At 39.0% G+C, this 27,103-nt stretch overlaps 1 protein-coding gene across 12 annotated transcripts in view; it reads left to right on the top strand.

Moving 5' to 3' along the window:
* Positions 1–27,103, top strand: part of LOC132437594 (RNA-binding protein 12) — a 38,487-nt gene that overhangs the window by 885 nt on the left and 10,499 nt on the right. For 5 of the 12 annotated variants that reach the window (XM_060030900.1, XM_060030906.1, XM_060030905.1 and 2 more), the window contains exon 2: positions 4,645–4,729. The exons of 2 other annotated variants lie outside the window; for them this stretch is intronic. Coding sequence is in view for 3 of the 10 variants with exons in the window: in XM_060030897.1 (XP_059886880.1) it covers positions 7,387–10,173 (2,787 nt within the window). In the remaining 7 variants the exon portion in view is untranslated. Of the gene's footprint in view, positions 1–4,644; positions 4,730–7,364; positions 25,473–27,103 lie in introns of those variants that run through there. 5 more of the 12 variants (XM_060030897.1, XM_060030896.1, XM_060030899.1 and 2 more) reach the window with 4 other exon arrangements.

Consider the following 27,103-nt stretch of genomic DNA (forward strand, 5'->3'; position numbering starts at 1 on the left):
GTAGGGAGGGGGCTGCTAAGAGCATCACCTTTACGCGTCCCTTGGGAGAGAGCCTCCAGCATCGAAGAAGGAGGAGGTCCAATGGGATGTGGAGGCTGAGTGATTTTGATGGAGAGTGAACTGAGTTTCTCTTTTGAAGGCTGGAGGTGGTAGTTTTCGGCCACGTGAAGTGGGTGAAGGGGCTTTGAGAATCTGCAGGTTAATGACGGGGATGGTCACTAGTGCAGGAGGCTTAGCTGCTAGATTGTAAGTGCATGGACTGTATGTGTGCTTCCAATGTGTGATTTATAGTGAAAAATTTGAGCTCCGGTGAGGGTTACTCTCGGTTATTCAGCCCTGAACCTGCCGAGAGTTGTATACTGAAAATAGCAGGCTCCGTAAGAGAGGTTTCTGGACTCTAAAACCCTCCTTGACTCCGGATTCCCAGAGATGACCTAATGTAAATTGGGATAGTTGGCAGGAACCATTTTATATTATTTAAGACTAGGGTGATGCCAGTCAATATAAGCTACTAACAAAAAAATGTGATTGCAACTGAAGGTTTTGTTGAAGGAGAGACTTGTGACGAGTATTTCTTTTAGAGCTTCTTGCTTGAATGGTTGTAAATGGTATAATTTTTGTAAAATGCAGTACTAGCAACATGAATTGCCTTGGACTTTGTTATCTAGTTTACATTGTTGATGCATTTCAGAGCCTTTGCAGTTGAAGAAAAAAATCCTAGAAGTCTGGATGTATAGGCCGTTCCTGTTGAATTTTGTTTTTTAATTATAGAAATATAATACAAGACTGGTTGTATTTGTTTTGAAATTTGGTAGTTTTGATAGCGTGGAGGATTCTGGATTTAGTGGAAGGAAATTGTGCTCAGGCATTTTCCAAGAATATTAAAACAATTGGGAAGAACTGTTACAGGTGGTTAAAAAAATTTATGGTAATTAATATTTGAAGAAAAATGTTTGGCGTGTTTATATAAAAGTTGAGGATGTGCTTAGTATTATTGCTGGAAAAAATGACGCAGGGAATGCATTTTTATATCATTTATATGCTTATTATATATTGATTATTTTGTTTATGGATTGTGATGCATAATTTCAATTTTTCTTATGTTCATATCTGTTAGGTGAAAAATGTGAAGCTTTAGAAACCATTGTGGTAGTTACTTGGAACATACTGTTATGTGCTAATACCAGAAAACTTCAGGCTTCTTTCACTTTCTTTGACATACCAAATGACTTGATTTTTGCGTGAGTTTGGGGGTTGTTGGTACAATCTGTGGATGTGAAACTTGATTTTGTGGGCCAGTGTGTTCCAGGTGCTGAAATCCACCGACAACGTTCATGCTGTTTTTATTCCATTTTGTAGATGGTCACTCCATCATTTCAGTTGAATATTTTCTTCTGTAGATGAGGTAGGAAGAACTGTCAGTAACCGTTGCACAAAAGATGTTTTTAGATATCCCTCCCTAAAATGCAGGGACTGTCATCCATTTCTGTAATCTTCTGCCTGGCCCATAACTGCTTGATGAATATTTGTGAATAAGTGAATATTGTTAAGTGTTTTAGGTCAACTAAGAAAAATCAATCTTTAGTTTTATCAGATTTTACTACCACCACACATATACATTTTGGTTTGCATAGAGTTTAGTTCATTAAGTTTAAAGCCTTAAAACCAGTAGTGAGGGTGAATGTGGTTGGCTAGGTTAGAAGAAATATTGTTTCTTTGAAGTTTAAAGCAAGTAAACATTTTTGTTGGCATTTGGGGGGGATTGAAAAATAACTTAATATTGTAGTGTTTTTGGCAAGAGAATAAATATCTTATTTAGAAATGTCTTTTGATTTGCTGTCTTTGAGTACTGACTGGAGGTTAATGGGAAAGTTGAGTAACATGCTATCAAAGGTTTATATCTCCCTCAGTGTCAGAAGAATTGTTTTATTAAGAATGGTCCCAGAACCTGAAATGTGTTCCATTTGGGGATGGGGACAAAATCAAGTTGATGAAGCTGTGTTTTTTTCCATAATACATACCATAATATGATTATGCTGCTTGTAGCATTGTGCCCATTATGATTGGTTCTCTGTTGCTCATCTCTGTGGTGAACATTTGAAGGGTGATTGTTTCTTTTGAATCTGAAGAACTTAGGTCTGCTGTACCCTGGTTCTTGTTGATCAAAGACTTACTATTGAACAAAGTTAAAATTCACTTTTGGATGTTTATTACCAAATGAAGAGTGGAAATGGTCAAGTTCTGATTTTTGCCTTGGCTTCCTGGTAAAGAGGATTGTTGTCAGACATTTTATCCTGCAATTCCAAGTTTCTGGAATGGCTAGTATTTAAGAAAATCTGTCTTGTCATAATAATATGCTAAACTTTTGTAGTAGCTTTTTGTAATTGTGCATATATCTGGAATTTGTAAGAAACAAAGCCACTATGTGGCTTAATTTTCAAGATAAAGTGCAAAAGTATACTAAAGCTTCTTGTCTTCGATCTTCTGAAGTACATCAATGGATTTAATGGCAAATCAAGCCCATTTTCTCTTTCCGTTATGCTCTCTGAATAGGTAAAACATGTATTTTAGGTGTTTTGTTGCTTAGGATTGTTTCAGTCTTATCTTTCTAAAACTCACCAAAGTTTAAAGGTGAGTGGAGTGAATTTTTAAAAGTCACTGGAGTGACTGGTATCCTACATTCAGTTGCTAGCTGACAGAACGCAGGAATAAGTAGGTTCCTGGAAAATAGTGATACTTCTATTAAATTATTGTGCCCCTTTCGTTGAAACAAAATACTTTTGTTGAAAACAAAAGTATTTGAGTTCTCAATTTCTATTTGAAGGAAGAGCCATAACACCAAGAGTTGTGAAGTTCTGGCTGCTAACCTGAGCTTTCTGTGTACTTTCCTTTGGCATGGGGTGAGGTGTATCTTCCCTTGTGCTGAAATAGAAAAGATTAACAAATTTATGACTAGATTGATTTTGTACTTTAAATTGAATGAGTTGAACTAGGGATTTGCTGAATTCAGCTGGGCCTTTCACCTTTTCTCCTTGTTTAGTAATTTCTGGCAACCCTGTAAACATTTTAGGGAGTAGACCTAGAATGTTTTCTTTGGGCTTAACTGGCTGACCCCGAACTTGTTCCTCTCCAGTGGACATATGGTACCTTCTTGGATCTGGAAGGAAAGGGGCTGAGGAACCTGTTTCCCTTACCTTCAGGCCATGGGTCCTGGCCCCACACCAGACCTTTTGAATTGGAATCTTCAGTAGGAGTCATCACAAGTGTTTAACTAAAAAATTACCCTGATTCTGAGGCTCATAGAGTTAAACTTGTACATTTAGAAAAAAAATATTGCAATAATTTATGCTCTTCCCTGTTGAGTGTAAACTTTATGTAAAGCAAGCTTTTTTCTGTTTTACATTTCCCTTTGTGACCCATTAGATAAACTACTAGATGTGGCTTGTTTTTAAATGAAGACTTAAAATTCTAGATTTAATTTGATTTAAATTCTAGATTTAATTTAATTAATTGATCTAGAGGATCGATTGTACAACATTTAAAAGATTAACACAATGCTCTGGGCTTCTGAAGGTGTTGCTTATGATATACAGCATAGCTTTTTGTGGCAAAACACACTGTTCTTTAGTAATTTGAGTGGTTGTCCAGGTGATGTTTAGCTTGTTCTTTAGAAAAAGTTTGGAGTAATGCTAAAACGTTTGAATATGTCTTTCTGGTGATGAATATTAAGCTCAATGGTGGTATCTTGATCTTGAAAGATAGTTAAAAATAAGCATCATCATTCTAAGTAGGTGTCTATGGGTAATCTTATACCTAACAGTGACAATTTTCTTCTACTCTTTTGAATATAGTTGTCTAATCATTTGGTCATATAAATTGCTTGTAAATTGTTCATAACTTCACTAGTTTGGGAGAAATTCCAGTGAAAAATGAGTGACCTGTTTTTACTTTGGAAGGACTCTTAATATGCCGGACTTTTTTTTTTTTTTTTTTAATAAGTTTCTTGGAACCATTTTGGTGTTAGAAGAAAAAGCACTCTTCTTTAATATATTGAACTCTAGTGGTTTTAGCCAGGAATTAGTCCTTATAGGCCAGACCTTTCACTTCACTTATGTTTATTTGTTGTTCGATTGCTATTTTGGTGCAAAGGAAAATATGTTGAAAGAGTAATTGCAGTAATTTCCATGAATATCCTTGAATTGATGACTTAATTTGTCCAGGAACTGTTACTATGTGAACTTGTGCTTTTTCATCAAAAATTTGGTGGGAACCTGAGGAAATAGGTCGCCGTTGGACTTGTGTTATGGAATTTTCTGGACTGGTTTAATCATCAAGTGATTAAAGCAATTACCAGCTGTGAAGCCGATCTTTATGACTTTTAGTTTTCGATTGATTCTTTCTTGGGCTAATTTATGACACATTCTTGATGTATGTAAATATATAATGCTTTGAGAGAAAGCAACTTGAAAGCAACCAAATAATAAACATGTGGGATTTTGGTACGTCTTTTTTTTTTTTCCTAATACATTGTAATGATGTACTCCAGTGGTTTCAGACTCGCCCTTTAATATACAGTTCAGTGTGGCCTGTGCGTGTTTTGTGTTTCCTGCATTGATTTTTGCCTCCATTTATTCTCTATTGCAGTCTAAAAGTTGGTTTTAATTGGTTGCCCACAGGATTGACTTGGCCTCTACTTCTTGTTAAGAAAATACATCTCTTGTTTTATCAGGTAAGAGATTTTGAATAGAGGGTTTATTTTTATACAAAATAAATTGAGATAGCTTATTAAATAACATGAAAATATGTATAATAACTAAATTGTGGGTTTTTGTTTGTAATAAGCTTACTTGAGGGATGGGAGAGGGGTGGACTGGGTGTCTTGAACAGTTGTTGCTTCCTTTGGGAGTCAGTTTTCTATGGATGCATTTCTTCTGCTGAATTCCTGATTATTAGGCAGTAAGTAGCTGTTTTTTTTCCCTCAGTAGCATTCTAGACTAACTACAAATATGGGTGCTTGTTATTGGTACGGTTTTTTAATATTCCTTTGCGGAATAGGTATAGAAAATGGGTCATGTTTTAGAGTACAAATTGACTTTAGGTGGAACCTTAGTGATTGGAACCTAACTTCTTGTTAAATAACTAAGGTAGACTCAAGCAAGATAGGTTGAAATGACTCATCTGTCAAACAGGTACTTTGTAGCAGAATAGCATATCTTACTTCACGTTTTTCAGAACCTAAAAACTCTTCCTGTTTAGATGACTTTATGAATAAATCTTGTGCACTGCTTTGGTTTACTCAGCCCTTTTCTAGATGGTAATTTGGGCAGACTTTCAATATCATGTTTTCACATGTACCATGTACAGACTTTCACTAAATCCCTTCCCTCAGCTGCAGATGGTTTGAAGACTTAATTGTGTAGGTCACTTTAGCCCTGTGCTTAATTCTTGGGACCATATCAAATTTCCATTTTATTGTGCTAATGCAAACTAACATCTCTCTCTCTCTTTCTCAAGTTTTGGGGATCTAGATTACCCATGATGTTTCCCCCAGTTAGTGATTAAGTGATTTTTGAAGTTGAACGGAATGCTATCTCATCTTTGCGTACAGCCAATATTCTAGAGTTAGTAAGGAGTGAGAATTTGATTCAGTGAATCGGAACCTTCTTGATGAACTTCTTAAAGACTGCTAAATAGTAAATAAGGGCAAAAGAGTCTGTTGGTATGACGTTTTTAGTATTAATTTTTCTTGTTGACGCTTGCAGACCAAAAATGGAAAGCTTCCCCCGCCCCTTCCCAAATTTCTAATGTTTTATACGGTCTCGTTTTCTGTTTGCCAGTCCATTTTTCTGGATTAAGTTTGAAGGTGGCTTTTATTTTTGTGTATGTGTGTGTGAGAAAAGTGTAAAAGCCAAACAATATATTACTCTTTTGTGTGCAGCAAGTGTAATATTGAGATATAATTGCAGATTTTGTTGCCTTAAATTAGTATTCATGTAATATTTGACATTGAAAAACTGCTTTCACGGAGTTACAGAATTCTTGGAGCAGGAAACTTTGCTCTTCTAATGTTCTCATTTGAAAGTGATGAAACCAAAGCTCAAATAATTCATAATTTTGCTAAGATCACAGAGCCAGTTTAATATAGGTTTATATTTAAAAGTTGATTTTAAAAATGGCTTGGATAACACCCTTTGTTGTTAACCATATAAATTTCAAATTAATTTTTTTTTCAGTCGCAAGAGTTTGTTTTGGATTACTTTATACATGGCTGCCCTTCCATTTACTCTTAGAAACCATATGAATTGAAATACTGAAATTGTATTTAAGTCTGGGAGAAACTTTTCTTTTTTGATTATATCAAAATGGACATTATCTACAGAGATTAGTGAGTACCCAGAAATTCCACAGGAGTTATTTTGGGTCACAACCACTGAATAAAGTTCGTACACTAGTTCAAAAATAAAAAAATCCCTCTTTTTCATTATCAGCCCTCCCCTGTGGGATAAACAAGACTTTTTATTAAATGGAGGGCATGAGAATGAGTCTTTGGACCTGGGTTTTAATTAAAATAGCCATGGTGAATGGCACTGTAACCAGGTTCTACTTTTTGGAATGATGACTACAGGTAACTGATATTTTGGCTGTTTTACTCAGTATTTCTTCTGGATACTTAGTATGTATTAACCTTATATGTAATACGTAATTCCATATGTCATTTTCTTTAATAAGTAAAGCTATTTCTTTAATAAATAAAGTGGTTTCATCCTAGGATGAAATATGAAATCAGTTCTCATTTGAGACTTGAATCTGCTTTAGTGTTAAGTATTATTTGAAATTCAGTATTATTCCCGCTTTGTTTCTGTTGTTTTGAGATTAAGCCATATAAAATGATACCAATAATTCTACAAAGTTGTCAAAAGTTTATAAGGAAGATGCTGAGCCAGTTTTAAATATTAACTTTGATACATCCTTTGTATCTTTTCCCCTGTAGATTGTTAAACTTTGTTTCCTGATTTGACTTACACATTTCTTTTAAATCTTATTGAATAATTAGTGGTCTGAATGATGATATAATTGGTGATTTTCTTGTCCTATGGTTGTTTTTTCCTGAAATTTTTGAGTCTTGGGGCTGAACTTCTAAGTGTTTTCAGAATTAATGCCTTTTGGATGTTGAAATTGGGTTTTACATTGTAAATGGCATATAATATTCAGTTTTAGAATATCCAAATTTAAAAAACGACATTGCTCGTGATAGTTTGAGGGAATACTTGAGGGCCTAATACGGTAGATGGTCATTCTTGTAGCTGAAAACTTGGTGTGATAAACAGGAGTCTGACCTGGCCGTTGCCTTTTCTCATCTGCAGGTGTGTGTGGTTTCAGCGCAGCATGGCTGTGGTCATCCGTTTGCAAGGTCTCCCAATTGTGGCGGGGACCATGGACATTCGCCACTTCTTCTCTGGATTGACCATCCCTGATGGGGGCGTGCATATTGTAGGGGGTGAACTGGGTGAGGCTTTCATCGTTTTTGCCACTGATGAAGATGCAAGGCTTGGTATGATGCGCACAGGTGGTACAATTAAAGGGTCAAAAGTAACACTATTGTTGAGTAGTAAAACGGAAATGCAGAATATGATTGAACTGAGTCGTAGGCGTTTTGAAACTGCCAACTTAGATATACCACCAGCAAATGCTAGTAGATCAGGACCTCCACCTAGTTCAGGAATGAGTGGCAGGGTAAACTTGCCTACGACAGTACCCAACTTTAATAATCCCTCACCCAGTGTAGTTACTGCCGCCACTTCTGTTCATGAAAGCAACAAAAACGTACAGACATTTTCCACAGCCAGCATAGGAACGGCTCCTCCAAATATGGGGGCCTCCTTTGGGAGCCCAACGTTTAGCTCAACCATTCCGAGCACAGCCTCTCCAATGAACACAGTCCCACCTCCACCAATTCCTCCAATCCCAGCGATGCCATCTTTGCCGCCAATGCCGTCCATTCCTCCAATACCAGTTCCTCCCCCGGTACCTACATTGCCTCCTGTGCCTCCTGTGCCCCCAATACCCCCAGTCCCTTCTGTGCCACCCATGACCCCACTGCCACCCATGTCAGGCATGCCACCCTTGAACCCGCCACCTGTGGCACCTCTACCTGCTGGAATGAATGGCTCTGGAGCACCTATGAATCTGAACAATAACCTGAACCCTGTGTTTCTGGGTCCATTGAATCCTGTTAACCCTATCCAGATGAACTCTCAAAGCAGTGTGAAACCACTTCCCATCAACCCTGATGATCTGTATGTCAGTGTGCATGGAATGCCCTTTTCTGCAATGGAAAATGATGTCAGAGATTTTTTCCATGGGCTCCGTGTTGATGCCGTGCATTTGTTGAAAGATCATGTAGGTCGAAATAATGGGAATGGATTGGTTAAGTTTCTCTCCCCTCAAGATACATTTGAAGCTTTGAAGCGAAACAGAATGCTGATGATTCAACGCTATGTGGAAGTTAGTCCTGCCACAGAGAGACAGTGGGTAGCTGCTGGAGGCCATATCACTTTTAAGCAAAGTATAGGACCTTCTGGACAAAACCATCCCCCTCCTCAGGCACTTCCCAGGTCAAAATCGCCCAGTGGGCAGAAAAGGTCAAGGTCAAGATCACCACACGAGGCTGGTTTTTGTGTTTACTTGAAAGGGCTACCCTTTGAAGCAGAAAACAAACATGTCATTGATTTTTTTAAAAAGTTGGATATTGTGGAAGATAGTATTTATATTGCTTATGGACCCAATGGGAAAGCAACGGGTGAAGGCTTCGTAGAGTTCAGGAATGAGGCTGACTATAAGGCTGCTCTTTGTCGTCATAAACAATACATGGGCAATCGCTTTATTCAAGTTCATCCAATTACCAAGAAAGGTATGCTAGAAAAGATAGATATGATTCGAAAAAGATTGCAGAACTTCAGCTATGACCAGAGGGAAATGATGTTAAATCCGGAGGGGGATGTCACCTCTGCCAAAGTCTGTGCGCATATAACAAATATTCCCTTCAGCATTACCAAGATGGATGTTCTCCAGTTCCTAGAAGGAATCCCAGTGGATGAAAATGCTGTACATGTTCTTGTTGATAACAATGGGCAAGGTCTAGGACAGGCATTGGTTCAGTTTAAAAATGAAGATGATGCACGTAAGTCTGAACGCTTACACCGTAAAAAACTTAATGGGAGAGAAGCTTTTGTTCATGTAGTCACTCTAGAAGATATGAGAGAGATTGAGAAAAATCCTCCTGCCCAAGGAAAAAAGGGGTTAAAGATGCCTGTGCCAGGTAATCCCGCAGTTCCAGGAATTCCCAGTGTGGGAATGCCCAGTGCGGGAATGCCCAATGCAGGAATGCCCAATACGGGAATGCCTGCTGCAGGAATGCCCGGTGCTGGAATGCCCGGTGTGGGAATACCCAGTGCGGGAATGCCTAGTGCGGGAATGCCTAGTGCAGGAGGTGAAGAGCATGCCTTCTTGACTGTAGGATCTAAGGAGGCCAACAATGGGCCTCCATTTAACTTTCCTGGTAATTTTGGTGGGTCAAATGCCTTTGGACCACCACTCCCTCCTCCAGGATTAGGAGGGGCCTTTGGTGATGCTAGGCCTGGAATGCCTTCAGTTGGAAATAGTGGTTTGCCTGGTCTAGGACTGGATGTTCCAGGTTTTGGAGGTGGACCAAATAATTTAAGTGGACCAGGATTTGGAGGGGGCCCTCAGAATTTTGGAAATGGCCCTGGTAGCTTAGGTGGCCCCCCTGGCTTTGGAAGCGGCCCTCCTGGCCTTGGAAGTGCCCCTGGGCATTTGAGTGGGCCTCCAGCCTTTGGCCCTGGCCCTGGCCCAGGCCCAGGCCCAGTCCATGTTGGTGGTCCTCCTGGCTTTGGATCTAGTTCTGGAAAACCAGGACCAACAGTAATCAAAGTACAGAACATGCCCTTCACTGTGTCTATTGATGAGATTTTAGATTTCTTTTATGGCTATCAAGTGATCCCAGGCTCAGTGTGTTTAAAATACAATGAAAAAGGTATGCCCACAGGTGAAGCTATGGTGGCTTTCGAATCTCGGGATGAAGCCACAGCTGCTGTCATTGACTTAAATGACAGACCTATTGGCTCTAGGAAAGTAAAACTCGTATTAGGGTAGCTGTTCACATCAGTTCTTCATAGGGTAGATATAGTCTTCATAGTGCTGTGATTAATGCATTCAGATTGTTTTCCTAGTGTTTCCAGGTTAGAGCCTGTGGATTGTTTCAATTGCATATAGATTGGTTTCCATAACATAGAGCATTGGTTTACTGTTTACAGAAGACTCACTACCAGGATAAACATTGCTGTATGTTACAGTAAAGCTTTCCGGAGAGAACACAAAAATGATTTTGGCATACTATTAGAGAAACCATTTGTAAAACTCAAATGACCACATAAAGCTTATCCAGGAGTCTAGATTGGTTTTGTTTTATACCATATGGGGTGAAGAAAATAGAAATGTCAATAGAGCTCATTGAGGGTGCTCTTACCAGCTGCTGAAAAATAGAAGCTGGCTACTCTTGGAATTTGGTTTAAAGCTGGACAGATTTGCTTTGTTATAGGGTCAAAGCTTTGTCTAAAGTCCTCATTTTCTTTAAAAATTGAATAAAATCTCTGTGTACAGATTCACTGTATGTACCTTTATTGCTTCTTGAGGGTTCTTGCTGTATAGACAGTCCTTCTGAAGTTGCTGCTTTATTTGCCTAATTGACTCATTTGTAAATGAGCAGAATTGTTTTGTTGATGTTTTTCTAATATAAAACTCCACACTTGGTTTGTGCTATAACCTTGAACTTTGATTTCTAATGTCAGTCACACTTAAAACTGTGTGGAATAAGACGTTTGCCACAAAAATAAAATATGGAGTCCTCTACCTACCAGAGCCTTTTTGGTTTGACCGCCAAGTTTTAGTCAGTTTAAAAATTGTTCATGTTGTTTGGATGGCATCAAAAACCAGAAACCACTTTTAATGGTCATTGTTTAAGATGCCTGATTTGAAGTCTTGCCCAAGATGGACTAATGTTCTGGCAATTTCCTTCTGTCCCAAATTTATGTGAAATTTTGACCTGTAACTAAACAAAAAGGGTCCATTCATAAGAAAGCATTATTATATATAGGTCTTTAAAATTGTAGTTGAAATTGTTAGCTTTGTTAGCAGTAGTGTTAACAGAATAAAAGATCCATAAGCTGGTCCATAGATCAATATATATTTAATCCTGTTAATTGGAGGCTTTTTGGTCTAGTTGTTTGATCAGGAGCCTGGTTACAAAAATTCCTTATACAGAGTACAAGTGCAGCTGCCAGAGGGGAGAGAATTGAGGCTCCTTGCCCTTTCATACTCTGGCATTCAGGACTAAGGCAGGAGGACCACGTGGGTTCTGGTTGGTGAGTGTCCTTGTCACGAAAACATTTGCCTTACAACGTCCTGCTCACTGCCACAAAAGGCTCTACTTATAGTTACTTTTCTTCTTAGTTAAAATGCTCTAAAGATGTGTCACATTATATTATAAACATGGAATGGGAGATTGGTGAGATATCATGAAAAACAAATTTTGTCTTTTACATGGGCCTCTGTCTTGGTTTGAAACATCCCCAACATTTCCTACAAATCAATTTACTTACAAAGGGGTCAGCCTTTTAAAAGAAATATTTTCTATTTAAGAAAAATAGTGCCTTTTGGGTGTTGCAATTCAGTGGAACACTGAAATACAGCGTCGTGTAATTTAGAGTTAAGAGTGGCAACAGTTCATTTGTGTGCTAAGATTTGGAAAGCTTTTTCATCACTACAATCTTAGAGGATTGACAGTACAGGATATTTTGTTTAGGGAAAGGATTATTTAGACTTTCGAAGAAGAAATGGCTGTGTTGTGGGTCTTTTGCTAATTCACGAATACAAATTTGCTTTGACAGATAACTAGGTATTGCCTCCTCAACTAAAAAAGCAATATGATGTTTGTATATGCTGTTCAATTTAAGTTTTCTGTTAAGTAATCATTTCTCATTCCAAAGACAGAGTGCAAAAAACTTCAGCGCTGCTTGGGAGTCTTATTTCAACTGCAGATTATTTTCCCCATTGGAAAGCTGACTATTTTCATTTTAGAAAAATGGGTTGTTTGAAGATGAAAGTCTTTTTATCTTTTTTCACAGTTTATTTTGGTTATGTGTTCATACGTTCTTATTAAATATTTCATATACTTTATTGCAACTACTTTGTTATTTCTACGTTTTAGATTAATGCTGAAAAGGAAAACTTGATTTCATTGTTCATCAAATTAAATAAATTAAGAAAATAGTGGTTTGTGTAGAAATTGGAGAGAATTGTGTTTCATATTTGGTTGAATCACAACAGTGCTTCTCTTGTTGTGAAATGTAATTAAATGCTTTGCCCTCTGGTACTTGATTTTTGTGTATCTGAGACTTATTAACATAGTGCTAACTGCTAAGCATACTGTTCATCTTGTTCTGGGCATTTTTAAATGCCCAGAGTTTGACTTTTTAAAAAATTCTTGAAAATATGTTCTGTGCAACTATTCATACCTCTCTTACCTGCAAATTTTCTCGTAAGAACTAGGTTTGGGGTGAAAATTTACATTATTTTCTCATTTGCTTTGTATGGTATGAAGGATTTGTAAAGCTTCACTTAAAGTGGTGTGTATTTGTAAACACTATCATGATATTTTCAATCTTATGTGTAAATTTTATTGCCTGTTTTTGGTGACTCTGACATTAATAGAAGAGAAACTTTTCCATTAGGTTTAAACCTTCCTCCCCACCCCCCATTTTTTTGTTTGCTTGGTTTTTTTTTTTAGCTTAAAGGGTTAGAGAGATCTACAAAATGTATTTTATAAATAAGCAAACTTGTAAACTTTTCCTGAACTTTAGTGAAACAGTTGGTAAGCAAAATTTGGAGGTGTGTTCTGTGTTTCCACTGCAGTTTGGATGTATAATTATTAGTGGCTTTTTTTTTTAATGCAACACTGTTAAGTGAAATGTAGTTTCTAGCTTTGTGCTCCAAGTTGTCAAAGCATTGTTAGTGGAAATTCCATTAGGAAACTTTATTCAGAATTTCAGAGAGGTAACAGTGTAATTAGGTCAGTCTTAACCCACTGGATGAAAATCTAGGGCTGTGTATGGAAGTAAGCAAACATACATTTTGGGTGGAAATAGATAAAAATAAGGATGCACGAAAGCCTTAATCAAACTCAAAGTCCCTTTTATTGGATTCCGTCATTGTGTAGAGGTGTGGGTCAAGGTTTAAAAATAAATCCACTCATCAGTTGAAGAACACTTTAAAAATGTGTAAAGAAAATGTAAAATTGCTGCTAGTCAAATCTTCTGGAAAGAATTTCTGGCAGTGATCACTTTTAAAAATTATTTCCCACTCTTGCAAACATTTAAATTGTTTTACTGGCAGTTCTGTAGTAGTCCAAACTTTAGAAACCAAACACAATAAAATAACTCATTGCCAATGTGGCCACAACAGTGCCAGCAAATACTGCCTTGGCTTCATTCAGCAGAGATTTTTGTTTATATAGATAAAGTCTTGAATACTGTTCAATAAACTTGTCACGAAATAAAACAGGCTGATGCTTTTAATGCTTTAACTGTACACGAGTACTTTACTGAGCTATACCATCAGGTATTTGGGGTTTTTTTAAAAACTCCTGAAAATATTTTGTGCCTTTGGAAAGGTGGCTTTGGTGATCTTGGAGGTAACAATTGTTGCTTATCCTTGTCTGCTAATGCTGAAGTGTGGAAAGAAGAGGATACCTGGAACTGCAGGGAGGAATCTTGACTCTAGGTCAAATCTGTGGTATCCACCTTTTCAGACTTAACATGAGTTTTGCTAGCAAGTCACTTTGTTATGTGGACTCAGAAAGAACTGAAAGCCAGATACTCCTTTTCACAAAAGGAGTTTTAAAGGGGGCTGTGAATTGTTTTTTTAAAACTGATTACTTTAGGAAATGGGAAAACAAATTTTCAGAATACATTGTCAGTTGCACATACCTCTAAAGCTTTGTTTTTCTTTTTTGTTTACTTATTTGTTTTTGCATTAGTATGTGAGGTATTTGAGGTGGGGAAGAGGGGAGAGGAATCAAAAATATAGCTGCTCTCCGACATTGATGCTCTGGTTTTGTCCTTTCCACATTGGTTCAACTTCTACTGAAAAAATTAGCAAATAAAAAGTTTCTGTAAACTCCGCAGAGTCTCTTTAAAAAAAAAAAAAATCTGGATTGGACTTGCAGAGAAATTAGTGGGCTGTTCCTTTTAACCAAGACTCTTGAAAAATGTTTGTAACTTTTATCTTTATCATGAAAGTTTTAGCCTGTATTTGAGTTTGAATACCCAATTTGTTTTAGAGAGGTTTAGACTAGACATAATTAATTCCAGGTAGTTGCTGATCTGTTTTTAAAATTACGACAGTTTGACTAAGCATTTGAAAAATCACAGAGTGAAATCGGCTGCCTAAGGATATCCAGAATGGCGTTTACCATCTTAAAAGGGTGGACTATGTGCTAATATGTCTCCGTTTATTGCTCAGGAGTGATCACTCAACTTCTGTAATGCATTGTTGTCTGCTTTCCATTGTTTTACAGCAAGTAATAGTCTATCAATTTTGCCACCGTTCTCCTTACCCCCCAAAAGTAGAGCTTTTACGGGATATGGTAGAATCCAAACTTATGGCTATCCTTTTTAATTAAAAAAATTGCTTGATATCAGTTTTGTCTTTTTAGCATAAAATCTTTAGATCACACTGACTTACTGTAAAATGTTCTGGAAAGAGTGTACTCTCGTGGTGGCACAGTTCTCTGATGCTGTAGTGACTTTTCTGGGAAAACTCTTCTGTTCAACAAATAAGCAAGCTCATCTCTTATTGGTGCCTGCTCATGTAAATCTTAATTCTTCACTGTGCTGTTCCTTGGTGCCTTGAGCTATTTTGTGCCAGAGGATCTCACAAGCATCCTAGAATATGGGTCGTTTTCTGGATCAACATAACTAGCAACAAGCAACTAAGGTGGCAGCTGCTTTTCTACATATTGCTCTACTACTGAAGGGGCAAAAAGCCACCTGATGCAAACATTCCAGCCCCAGGGACAGAGGGCAGCACTCTAAAACTCTGAGGACAGGGAAGTAGTGTAGTGCTCATTAACCATATTCCTTGAATTCTGTCAAGAGTCCCAGGAACCTCTCCCCAGCAAAAATGTTGACCATTAGGTCATAGAGACTAAGCAAACACCAGCTGTAGAGAAGTGGTTAAATAGCACAGCAGAGCATTGGAGTTGGCACCCTAGCTGTTCCGGACATCTGGACTGTGATTTCAGTGACTTAATAGTTTAATGTCATTTTTCCTAGTCAACTGATGGCCTGCCATTTCATGTTGAGAGAAGGAGGAGGTGACTATTTGGGGAAAATAGAGCTATGAGAACATAATTAAATATGGACAGAGTTAAAGATGTTGAATAAGCATAACACATCCCAGTATTACAATATAGCAAGCTATGCTATGTTCAAACAGACTGCCCCTTGGTGTTTGATTCCCTCTCTATTTTGATGCTCTCAGTTTTCCCCTTTTACCTGCTTGTATAGTAAGCCTGCTGGTAACCAGCACTATGAGTTTTACTTAGACTGAAGCCCCCTCACTGGTGTCTCTGTAGCCCTAACCTCCTAATTGGGGTGGGGGTGGGTGTGAGTTCACTCACAGCTCTTGATTAGTGAAATAAGATTTGTCACTTACGCGTTTGTGCTACACATCAAATGTAACAACCACATTGTACTGCAAATCACTTGTTAGTCCTCAAAGAGTGGGAACATCTTAAGGGTAAAGAAGTTCAGCTACTTAAGGGGTCTTAAATGGTACTAACAGGTGCTGTTGCTAATTTCCTCATTTTTCTTTTGTTCCACGCTTCCCCACATGTTGGGGCGTCATGTCCTTTATACATAACTCCTTTCTGTAGTGTGGGCCCAGCAGGATCCCTTGGCTATAAATCTGGCTTAAGTGGTGGAAAGACAAATGCACCTCTTACTGAAGTAGATAATGCTGATTACCTTTGCTTCTGTGACCACTGAATTGACAGGTTGGAATTGGAAACATCTGTTAACTCCAAACTTTTAAGACAATTTCACATGGATATACAGCTTAGCCATAGCTGTAACCCATGCTAATTAAATGTTTTGAGTGGTGTTGTGCACCTAGCACTTAACACATTGTGTTGGAAAAGGAAGTTTAAAAAATGTCTGTTCTTCAAGACTTTAAAGTCCTAAATGATGCAAGTAAGTGCTCAGTTGTACTTATACATGTTCAGGGTATACTCATGACTCACAGGAACTAGATAAAGGGTTTCCTGGCCAGCTGCTGAATGGTCAGACAGAAATAAGTGTAATGGAATCCTTAGGTGTAAGCTGAGGGAAGGTGCGATCTCTAACCAGTGTTCTTGGGGACACAATACTGTTAGTTTAGTAAAATGAAATGACTGTGTGAGGGAGCACAGTAGCAGTATCTAAAATTGTGCCTGTCCTGAAAGCTCTTAAAGTTGTCCCATAACAGCATAGCTTGAGGTTCTGGCAGCCTAACTGGTATGACTGAGCTGAATGGTCTACAGAGCAGGTAGGCAGGCAAGGCAAAGGTTGGTTCTAGGGATGTCCTGGCCTAGCAGAGGGACAGAACCTTTTATCTTTTTAATACTCTTTTGACTAGCCGCCAGATAACAAATGCTCTAATACGTTCATAAACAACTCAGAATTAAGTGAATTTCCCCATCAATTTAACCACGTATATGCATAGTTGTCTACCTGAAATTCATTCCTTTGTGGTTTTAGATCAATTTGACACAGAGTTTTAGCTTTTCCGTCTGAGATGTCCACCTTTTGGTTCTTGTTCTTCTAGGCCAACACTGCCCAATAGAATTTTCTCCAATGGAAATGTTCTCATGTGTACTAATATGGTAATTAAATTTTAATAGCTATGTGTGGCTAGTGGCTACTGTATTGAACAGCACAACTGTAGATTCACAGTGCAGCAGCAGATTTCCTCTCCCAGGTCTGATCTTTGGAGATCTTGTTAGGCAGCACTATCCAATAGAAATAAGAATCACTTGACATCATTTAAAATTTTCTAGTAGCCACATTTATAAAAGGTTAAAAGGAACAAGTGAAATTTAAGAATACACTTAATACAACATTGTAAAGCAACTACACTCCAATAAAAATTAAAAAATATATATATTTAACCCAGTAGATCTTAAATGTTACAGTTTCAGCTTATACTCAATATAAGATTATTGAGCTATTTTACATTTTTGTTTTTGTACTAAGTTTTCAAAATTCAGTGTATATTTTACAGCACATTGTGATTCGAACTAAGCGTTATTTCAAGTACTCAATAGCTGCATGTGGTTAGGGGCTACCCTTTTGGACAGCACAGATTTAGAATATTAAAAAAGTTATTCACTGCCATTTCTCTCCTAGTTTTGCTGCCTCTTTCAGCTGTTTCTTCACTTTTGAGTATTCAAATTTTGTTGCATTCCTCCTAACCTTTACCCCTCCTGTTGTGTTTGCAGGTTAGTTTTGCTTTTGAGAATTTGCCTCAGTTACCTTTTTTATGGGCCACACTGGAGGTTAACTAGGTGACAGTTTTATATTGTAACATTACTAATCCTGCACTAGAAGCAGCCACAGAAGTAGAATCTCTCCCCTCCACTCTGTACGCCATCCACAATGGCAAGTGGACAAGTCATTGTGTGTCTGTAACGTAGCGTCTTTATTTTTGAAATCCTCTCTCTTTAATTTCTCAGCTTCCCTAACATAATGAATTCTGAAGATCAACCCATCTTAAGATTTCCCATGTATCCCAAGTAAATTTATTCCAGTGAGGGGGCTTGCGTTATCAGCAGTAGGTTGGTTTCCTTTCCAGGGGCTCTGGTCTGCTGCTTTTGTTCATTAACTCAACACCTTTTGTGCCATTGGTCACACTGCACACTGGAGATGCACAAGTTCTTGTTGATGCCCTTGCCCTGGAGATGGTAAGGAAGGTGGTCCAGTACTGTTGTCTTAGACACTCTGCAGGCAATAGAGAGGCAGGTGTCTCATTTAAAGAACATAGATTAAATATATAGATTCCACCAGGGCAGGATGAGGGCAAAGGTGGCTGCCCAGTAGGTGTTCTTTGAAAATTTTGGTAGAAGTCACATTTTCTACTTTATTTGCTGTATTCGTGCTTGTTATTTGAAGTTTATTCCTTTGATTCCTTTGCCTTGGCAGACAAATAGGGAGAATGTGTGGTGGGTGCAGAATTATTTTTGATCTGTGTGCAAGATTAGTGTAGATCATGGGAAGAGGCCACATGAGCCTCACTGCTCTTTTAGTGGCCAAGTGGACTTCAGATTGAACTGGATTACACAAGGTGTGAGCTGTTGGTAAAATGGATGGAAATGACATCCTTAGGGAAGCGAGTTGTGGTTCATCCAAGTTACTGTGTGTCCCAGGGCTAGTTATTTCCTTTCTCTGTCTTTAGTAGTAATGGGATTAATTAACAAAATGGGGTTAAATTAGATAAGCTCATTATATTCAGTTTTAAATTTCTGTGATTCTATGAACCCAGCTATTTCATTTCTTTCTGGAAATCTGTAGTTAATTTGAACCTTAAAAGAGAGGCCAGTGGAACTAAAAGTTTTGATCTGGCTACTGCTTGTGATAGCAGTTCCACACTTAAGCTTGAGAACTTCATTAGGAGAGAAAAGAGGGAAGGGTCTTTCCCTTTTTGGAGGCTGTTCCTTTCCTGCCATTTAGGTCCTCTGGAGCAGGTAGACCGAGGCATTCCTCCTGGGTGTCTCGTCAGCCAACAAGTAGATGATACCATACAGTAAAAGGATCCGTTTATGAGCACTGAAGAGAGGAGCAGTTAACACATGTAGGGCACTTAAACTGGGTCAGGCAGGGGGCACTTTCCATGGTTAGCCCCATTTAATTCTCAAAATAATCCTCTAAAGTTGACACTATTATTATCCCCACTTTACAGATGGAGAAATCCAGGCAAAGAGAAGCAAAATAACTTGCCCAAAGTCTCATTGATAAGGGGTGAACAGAGATTATTCAGTCATCATCTGTCTGCATGACTCTAGAGGCAGAGCGCCTCCTTTCCTCGTTGTTTCCTTCCTCTCCCTGACTTTTGTGGGGGAGATATGGGAGGCCAGTGGCAGCACTCTTCTGTCATGGGTCCCGAGCTGGCTGGGGAAGGGGCTCCAGTCTTGTGCCGATGCTCCAAATGCTTACTTTGAAGTAAGAAGGTGGCGGCTTTGTTGAAGCACATTCAAAGTCACGAGGGGAAAAATGTCCACTCAGATACAGTTCTATCTTGGTGGAAGGCCATGTGTTCCTTCTTGGTTTGCTTCCTTTCCCATATCTAATTCTCTCCTCAAGCTAGCTTCCCTTTGGAGAGTTGCACACAGGTTGGATTTGTCCATTTTTTGGATAAGTCTTTTTGGGACGTTGGAGCTGGATCAGTGGCTTCCAAACTTTTTTGACCATTGTAGAATACAGCAGGATGGGAAACCCTGTGACCATTTACTGTACCGTTATTTTCCCACTTTCCACTTTTTGTGTGAACATGCACATTTTAAGCTTTCTAATATTGCCAAATGCTGCATGGCAGCCAGACTTCCTAGTATTATATGGATCTAAACCAAATTATTGCTTAAGATTTTCGTTTATAAACACGTTAGTAGCTCTTAGTCAGATGTATGAATAAAGAATGTGTAGTTTTGTAGTAAGGATTTGCATATTGGATTCAGTTCGTGATCTAAGAGGACTGTCCTTGAGGCTGCTGATTTAATTTTGGGGAATTCCTGAGTTATAGAGGGAGAGGCAGGGGTAGAAATACTTTGTCTACCTTCATCATGTCCCTTGAGGCAGAGAGGGAAAAGAAGAGTGGTGGTGATGGGTGTAGTTTGTCTTTTTCAATCTTATGAGAAAAGAGTACTCCGTTGGGTGGTGTTCTCCCATTGGGAACTTATGGAGAATTTCCTGTTGGGTTTTCAAGATTTGATCCAGCATCTCAGCTGCTCCAGTGTGCCAAGGTAGGCAACAGGAGTGAGAGCGTGGCTTTGGTTTGTGAATGAGTGATCCTGCCATACAGATGGGTGCTCTGTTCCTCCTCACAGCCTGAAAATGGGGTTGAAGTCTGGTGCCTTGCCTTGTTAGGCTTTTGGGAATGGAGGAAGGCAGTGTAACTCCTGAACGTGAACGACTGAAGAGTTTCAGCTCAGTTGGCACTGAATTGGATCCAACTAGATCCAGGAGGAAAGATCTGTTCTTGGATTTATAAGAGCCAAGATAGAATCTCCCGAGGCAGGAGAGGGGAAGCCGAAGAAAATGAAGGGTGAGTTACTGCCTATTGGCAGTGAGATTCCCTATCAACAGTCACGTGCTAGTCGGGCAAAGGGAAGCCCTGATTTTTAGCATTTGCCCAATTTCTGTGGTTTAAAACTTAACGAGGCCACCTGCTTACAAATTCCTTTACAATTCTCTCTTGCAAACTGTACAAGCCTGCTCTGGCATGCTGCTGCAAGCCTCCCTCAGGTGTTTTGAATTCCCATTCTGTGCTCAGGTCTGTTCTGTGTGACATAGGAGATGCTGAAGCAGCGTCTTTTCTAAAGAACCTTGTTATTTCATTGACAGGAGCTAGAAACATTGACAGGGTACAATTGTGGTGCGGCTTGAGTATAGCAGTCCAGAATGAGAAGTTGTTGAGTGCTGGAAAGATCATGAAAAGGGGAGCATATGAGAGCTAGGCTTGAAGGATAATAATAGCTAACACTTACTGGTGATAATAGTATCAGACTCTGTACTAAGCATCTTGCATACATTGTTTATGTCAATTTTCAGAAATAGATAATATCCCTTACTTTACACCTGAGTAAAAATTTTGCCCAAATTACAGAGATAGGACATCATTCTGGTGGGTGTGTAATAGTATCTCATTGTGGCTAGAAAGGAGTAAAGCCAGTACTTGGAGCCTGGTTACTTCACCGCAGAACTCATACTCTTGCCCACTATATCAGATTGCTATTAAATATAAGAAGGGAGGTTATTTCAGTAGAGAAGGGTGTTAACTACAGTCTAAAGTCTTAAGACTAGGTGGGAGTCAGAATAAGCGTTCTGGTCCTCATTTTACTTAACGATGTATGTCTCCGTAACCAAATCACTTCTTCCCTCTCTGCCTTGAATTGAGGAACTTGGATAAGATGATCACTGAGTTCCTTTTAATTTCTGACATTTTGTGAATTTTAAGTTATAAAAATGAGAGTGTGTATAGCTTCTTTAAGGAATACTGGAGAAAGTGCCCTGCCAGGGTACGAGGCTTGGGAAGCACTAAGGTTGGCTGGCGATGGGGGTAAGCAGAGGAAAGTGGTCTACAAGGGCGAGTGAAGGGAATGAGACTCCAAGTGGTAGAAAGCAAAAGCAGGAAAGGTTGGTGCTGAATACTCAGTTGTTTCCATTTGCACTTTCCCAGATGGAAAGGTGTGGATTGCGGGTGCAAACAGAGATAACAAGCTGGCTTCTGTATTGAATATTCCTGGAAAGCTCACTTCTCCCTTGATGGCTTCTGCAGCAGGCCAGGGCTAGATTTGGGTTATTTCTGAGAATCCTTGGATTATCACTCCTTTCTTTTAGCATTAGTTCAGCAGTTATTTATAAAGCACCTGCTATGTATGAGTCACTGGAATGGAAATAAGACAGATCTGGTCCATCCCCTATTGAATTTATATAATCTGGTAGGGAAATAGATAATAAGCAAGTAAGTTACACATTTTGATAGGTTTATGAGAAGCTGGGTTTTGTTGGTTTGGAATCAGGGAAGATCTCTGATTTCAATATGGAAAAGAGATCGGCAGGAACTGAGAGTGGAAATGGGGAGACCAGAAGGAGACTATTACAGACATCCAGGCAAGATACGCTGATTCAGAAGAGAGTGCACAAAGACCTGGCGAGTATTAGCCAGATGTCTCTTACAAAAATAAATGAAAAAAATTTCTGAGACTCCTTTTATTGAGTCACTTAAATGTAATATTTAATAAACTGTAAAGCTCCAGTCCTATAAAGGATGCTGACAATCCCATGAGATTAATGAGACTAGATGAAAGGTAAATGAGGCTGATGTAACGTATGTACCTGTTAAAGGGATAGGGGACAGAAGAGTGACATGAACTAGTTTTAATTACAGAAGATTTCCAAACAGAGGTAGGTTTGGAGGTAAATTTTAAAGGAGATAAACAGGATTTAGGAGATACTAATAATCTCATGCATTAGGTGATTTAAAGGGAATATGACTCAAAGGATAGAAAACTGCACATTATAAAGATTTGCTTATAAGAGTCACTAATTCCAATGAGAAAGTAGAAGTCAGATTTGTGAAAAAACAAAACTGTAGTTATCCAGGAAGCTCTGACCTCTCAGAATGAAATCTAGCCCCGTGTGCTCCTGGGGCATATGTGGGCCCACAGCATTCTGGTTGGGGTTTTAGTCTGGGCAGAGAAGAAACTGAAAAAAGATAGAATAGGACCAGCTGTGGAGAAAGTGGTAGAAATGCTAACAGACTAGAAAAGAATAGTCTATTAGAAATAGAGGCTTAGCACAGGAGGAAGCTCCTGACCCTCTGCATGTATTTGGCCCCCACCAAAAGCATCTCTTTCTGGGATCTTTCAGAAGTTATGGAGTGAGGGGAAGGGCAGCAGTTCCAGTTGTTGCCTGTGATCTTACCACCACAGTTAATTACTGCTAATGCTCTCATAGTTCACAACTTTTTTTTTTTTTTTGGCCGTGCTGCGCGGTATGTGGGATCAGGGATCAAACCTGTGCCCCCTGCAGTGGAAGCTCGGAGTCTTAATCACTGGACCACCAGGGAAGGCCCACAACAAAGTCTTTATCAGGGATAAACCTGTAGCCCTCCATTTAAATTTTTCCCCAACATTTTATTATGAAAACTTTAAACATAAGAAAAGTTGAAAAAATGATACAGTGAATTCCCATGTATCCACCATTTAGATTCTACAGTTTATATTTTCCTATATTTGTTTTACCACATCTATCCATTCAGCACACCATTTTAATTTTCGGTGCATTTCATAGAAGTTGCGAGCATCAGCACACTTCACCCATAAATATTTCCGTATGCCTTATCCTGAGCTGAATATTTGTTTATGGGTTTGGGGTAGGGGTTGATAAAATTTACATGCAGTAGGATGTATATACCTTAAGTGTACCATTGGATGAAAATGACAAATTCACCTATGACTCACATTCCTACCTAGGTAAAGGACTTTCACATTCTCCCTAGAGTTCTCTTCTGCCTCTTCGCAGTTAATACCTCCCCCTCCCCTGGGGGACAGGGGAAGAACAACCACTATTCTGAATTTTTTCACTATAGATTAGTTTTGCCTGTCATAAAACTTTATAAAGTGTAACTATGCATTTTATGCTTCAGGTTCATCCATGTTGCAGATATTAATAGTTTGTTTCTTCTTTTGCTGAGTAGTTTTCTATTACATATACAAACATTATGGTTTGTTTATCCATTCTCATATTGATGGACAACTGGGCTGTTTCAGATTTTTGGCTATTATGAATAAAGCTGCCATGAACATTCATGTACAAATCTTTTTGTGAACATAATGTTTTTATTTATTTTGGATAAAAATCTAGAGTGTAATTGCTCTTGGGCTAGATATACGTTTGGTTTTCTAATAAGCTGCCAGACCGTCAAAATGGTACATTTAGTGCCTTCACTAACAACGTATGAGAATTCCACATCCTTGCTAACATTTGGTATTGTCAGTTTTTTACTTTTAGCCATTGTGATGGGTATGTAGTAGTATCTCATTGTGGTTTTAGTTTGTATTTCGTTGATAACTAGTGCTATTGATCACTTCCTTTGATTATTTCCAATTCATATATTTTCCTTTATGAAGTATCAGATCAATTTTTTTGCCCATTTTTTAATTGACTATCATTTAACATTGAATTCTAGGAGTCCTGCATTGTAGAAGAGTACAACTTCTGCATTACTGCTGGACATTAGTTCAAATGCTAAAGGCATGAAGGTTTGAGTTGAGCAGAAGCACATTTACCATTTATTCAGTAAATGGTTATGAGTACCAACTAAGCATTAGTATTAGGGATACAGAAATAATACCTAGCCCCAGTTCCAAGGAGCCAAGATTATGAGGGTAGACAGACAAAAGTAAAAATTCTGATGTAGTGGTTTCACCGTTAAGTCACTAAATATTTACTGAGTACCTACTATAGGATAGGTACTGTTGTAGGTATTGTACATATAGAGGTAGGCGAACCAGACATAGTTCCTACTCTAATACAGCTTATTTGTTTTCTGGAGTGTATGTGGGGGAAGACAGTGCAGAGCCCCTGAGATGGGGAATGAGATTGATGTTGCGTGTATGTGGATCAGAAATGAAACCTGGCTGGAACGTACTTGCATGACTAGATGATTAGTTAGGTGATGGTCAGATCTTGCAGGGCTTTGTAGACCATGGTAAGAACTTTGGATTTTATTTTGAGTGTTTTGGGAAGCCATTCCAGAGTTTTAAGCAGAGAAGCGGCATGAGCTGGTTTCTGTTTGGCTAATAAACGCTGTGAGTGTGTATGTGTGTGTCCGCGCGCATGTACGTGCATGTGCAAACACACACATACAGAAAAACTGGTGAAGAAACCACTGCAGTCATCCAGAGGAGAGATAAATCCAACCTGGGGAAGGTGGGCAAAACTTCATATAAGAATAATGTCACAGCATAACCATGGATGACAAGGCATTTGCTAGGCAGAAAAGTCAGAGGTATCAGCGTGTGTTGTGTCTGTGTGTTTGAGAAACGAGAAATAGCTTTGGATGACTAGTTGGGTGGATGGTGGAACGGCAGGAGGTAGAACAGTCTAAGAAGGGCTTTGAAGGTTGAATTACAGGTGCAGGGTCATCGTATTAGACAATTACTTAGTTCTGTATAGATGGGCCCTCTGGAGTTGTGCCACAAGGTGGCCATGCTAGGGAGTTAGGCTTTGAAACTAAGGGCCATGAGCAGCTACTATACAGGGCTTCTAGTTAGAGATTTTCTGGAAGCTGGCGTCAGGGATGACTAGGTAAGGCACTGGTATGGATGTTTTAAAAACCAGGGAGGAGGCAAGAAACAATGGGGCCTGAAGTTAGGTAGAAGCTGTTGAAGTGAAGGTATAGAGGCTTTGGGGTTAGAATGAATTGTCATGAGGACATGAGGTGTGGATTAGGGCAAAAAGCTAATGAGTCCCTTTAAAAAATACAAAACAAACAGTATAAAATATTGAAACAATACAGAAGTGTATAAGAGTGTGTAAAATTCTCACCTTTATTCCATTCCTCTGAGGTGTACCTAAAAGTTGCATTTATTTGGTGTGTCTTCCATTTTTTGTGTGTATTTATTTTGTATATGTATTTAAATCTATTGTATATACACATACAATTGAAGTTTAAAATGGGGTTATAGTCTTCTTACCATTTTTTTGCAACTTTATTTTTTCATATGATACCAGTATACTTCTGCCTTAATTGTTTATTTACCCGCTACTTGGCATTCCATTGACTAAGTACCGTAATTTACTTAGTCACCACCTAATTGGTAGACCTTTAAGTGGTCTCAGGTTTTTTACTGTTCTGAGCAACGGTGAAATGATCATTCTTCTTTATTTGTCTCTGTACTATGCAAACACTGCCTGAGAGAATGTGTGAGGTGAGAAGCATGGAGTCGGATTATGACGGGGGAAGTTGTGGTTCTGTTCCCTCAGGAGTATGTATTGTGCTCTGGATCTGTCCTTGGGGAACCTCCAAAGCAGTGATCAGGCTGGTCAGAAGTCTAAAAGCCACATTCTAGTGGCAATATTCAAAAGAACTGGGGCTATTTCTCCAGATTTTAGCTTGCAGTTCACTGCTTCCAGGTATCAGATGGTTCTCAGAGGGAGACGGAATAAGGCTTTCTTGTGGAATTTTAGATGGGAAGAAATAGGAATAATGCGTAGAAGTGAGAATTCAACAGACTTGGGTTAGTTTGGGTAGGACTTTATGGAGCAGGACTTTCTGATCATTGGATTATAAGAGTGGTGGGTTTTCCATCATTGGGTGCATTCAAGCAGAGACTGAGGTGCTATGGAGGGGACAGTATGTGAAGCAAGTTGAACTCTAAGAATCATTCCAATTTTGGTTGATAACAGCATTCAAGACAGAGATCATGAGGCACTAAGATGGGAATAGCACTAACTGGGCAGGGTTGGGAGAGGGATTGACTGAGGGTCAGTTTAGGGGAGGTTGAGGCTGGAGGCGTCCTGGGGTATAGTGCTGGGAAACCTGGAATGCTGAGTGAAGCTGGGTGAGAGATCTGACTTCGTCTGCACTCTTGGTACAGATGGTCGCAGGCGTATCGGTCGGGGGGACATAGGGTTAGTGAGGAGTCTGAGGATAACTGTTATGGTGACTTAGGAGGCGGGGTTTATATGGGAGTCATGGTGATCCATGCAAGAAGGTAGTGTTTCTAGCAAAAGGAATGGATGGAGAACCTTGGTGCTGTTTGATTGCCAGTCAGTTTGGAGATGGCTAAGCTGGGAGCAGAGACTGGAGATGGCCTTTTGGATTTCATGCAGCAAATATTTATTAGGTGCTTGAGACAGAGCAGTGAATAGAACAGACAGATATCCCTTCCCTCATGGAGGTTACATTCTAGTGGGGAAGACAAATTACATAAATATATATAGTATATTAGACAGTGATAAATGCTAAATAGAAAAAACAGGAAATGGGTATGTGATGTATCAGTGGTAGTAGGGTTGAAATTTTAGAGTGGCCAGAAAAGGAGAAACTTTTCCTTCAAACTGGAGAAGATTATTTTTTTTTAAATTTATTTTGGGCTGCGTTGGGTCTTCGTTGCTGCGCGCGGGCTTTCTCTCTAGTTGCGTCGAGCGGGGGCTACTCTTTGTTGCGGTGCGGGGGCTTCTCACTGCAGTGGCTTCTCTTGTTTCAG

Source organism: Delphinus delphis, chromosome 15, assembly GCF_949987515.2.
Source record: "Delphinus delphis chromosome 15, mDelDel1.2, whole genome shotgun sequence".
In the NCBI taxonomy this organism is placed as follows: domain Eukaryota; kingdom Metazoa; phylum Chordata; class Mammalia; order Artiodactyla; family Delphinidae; genus Delphinus; species Delphinus delphis.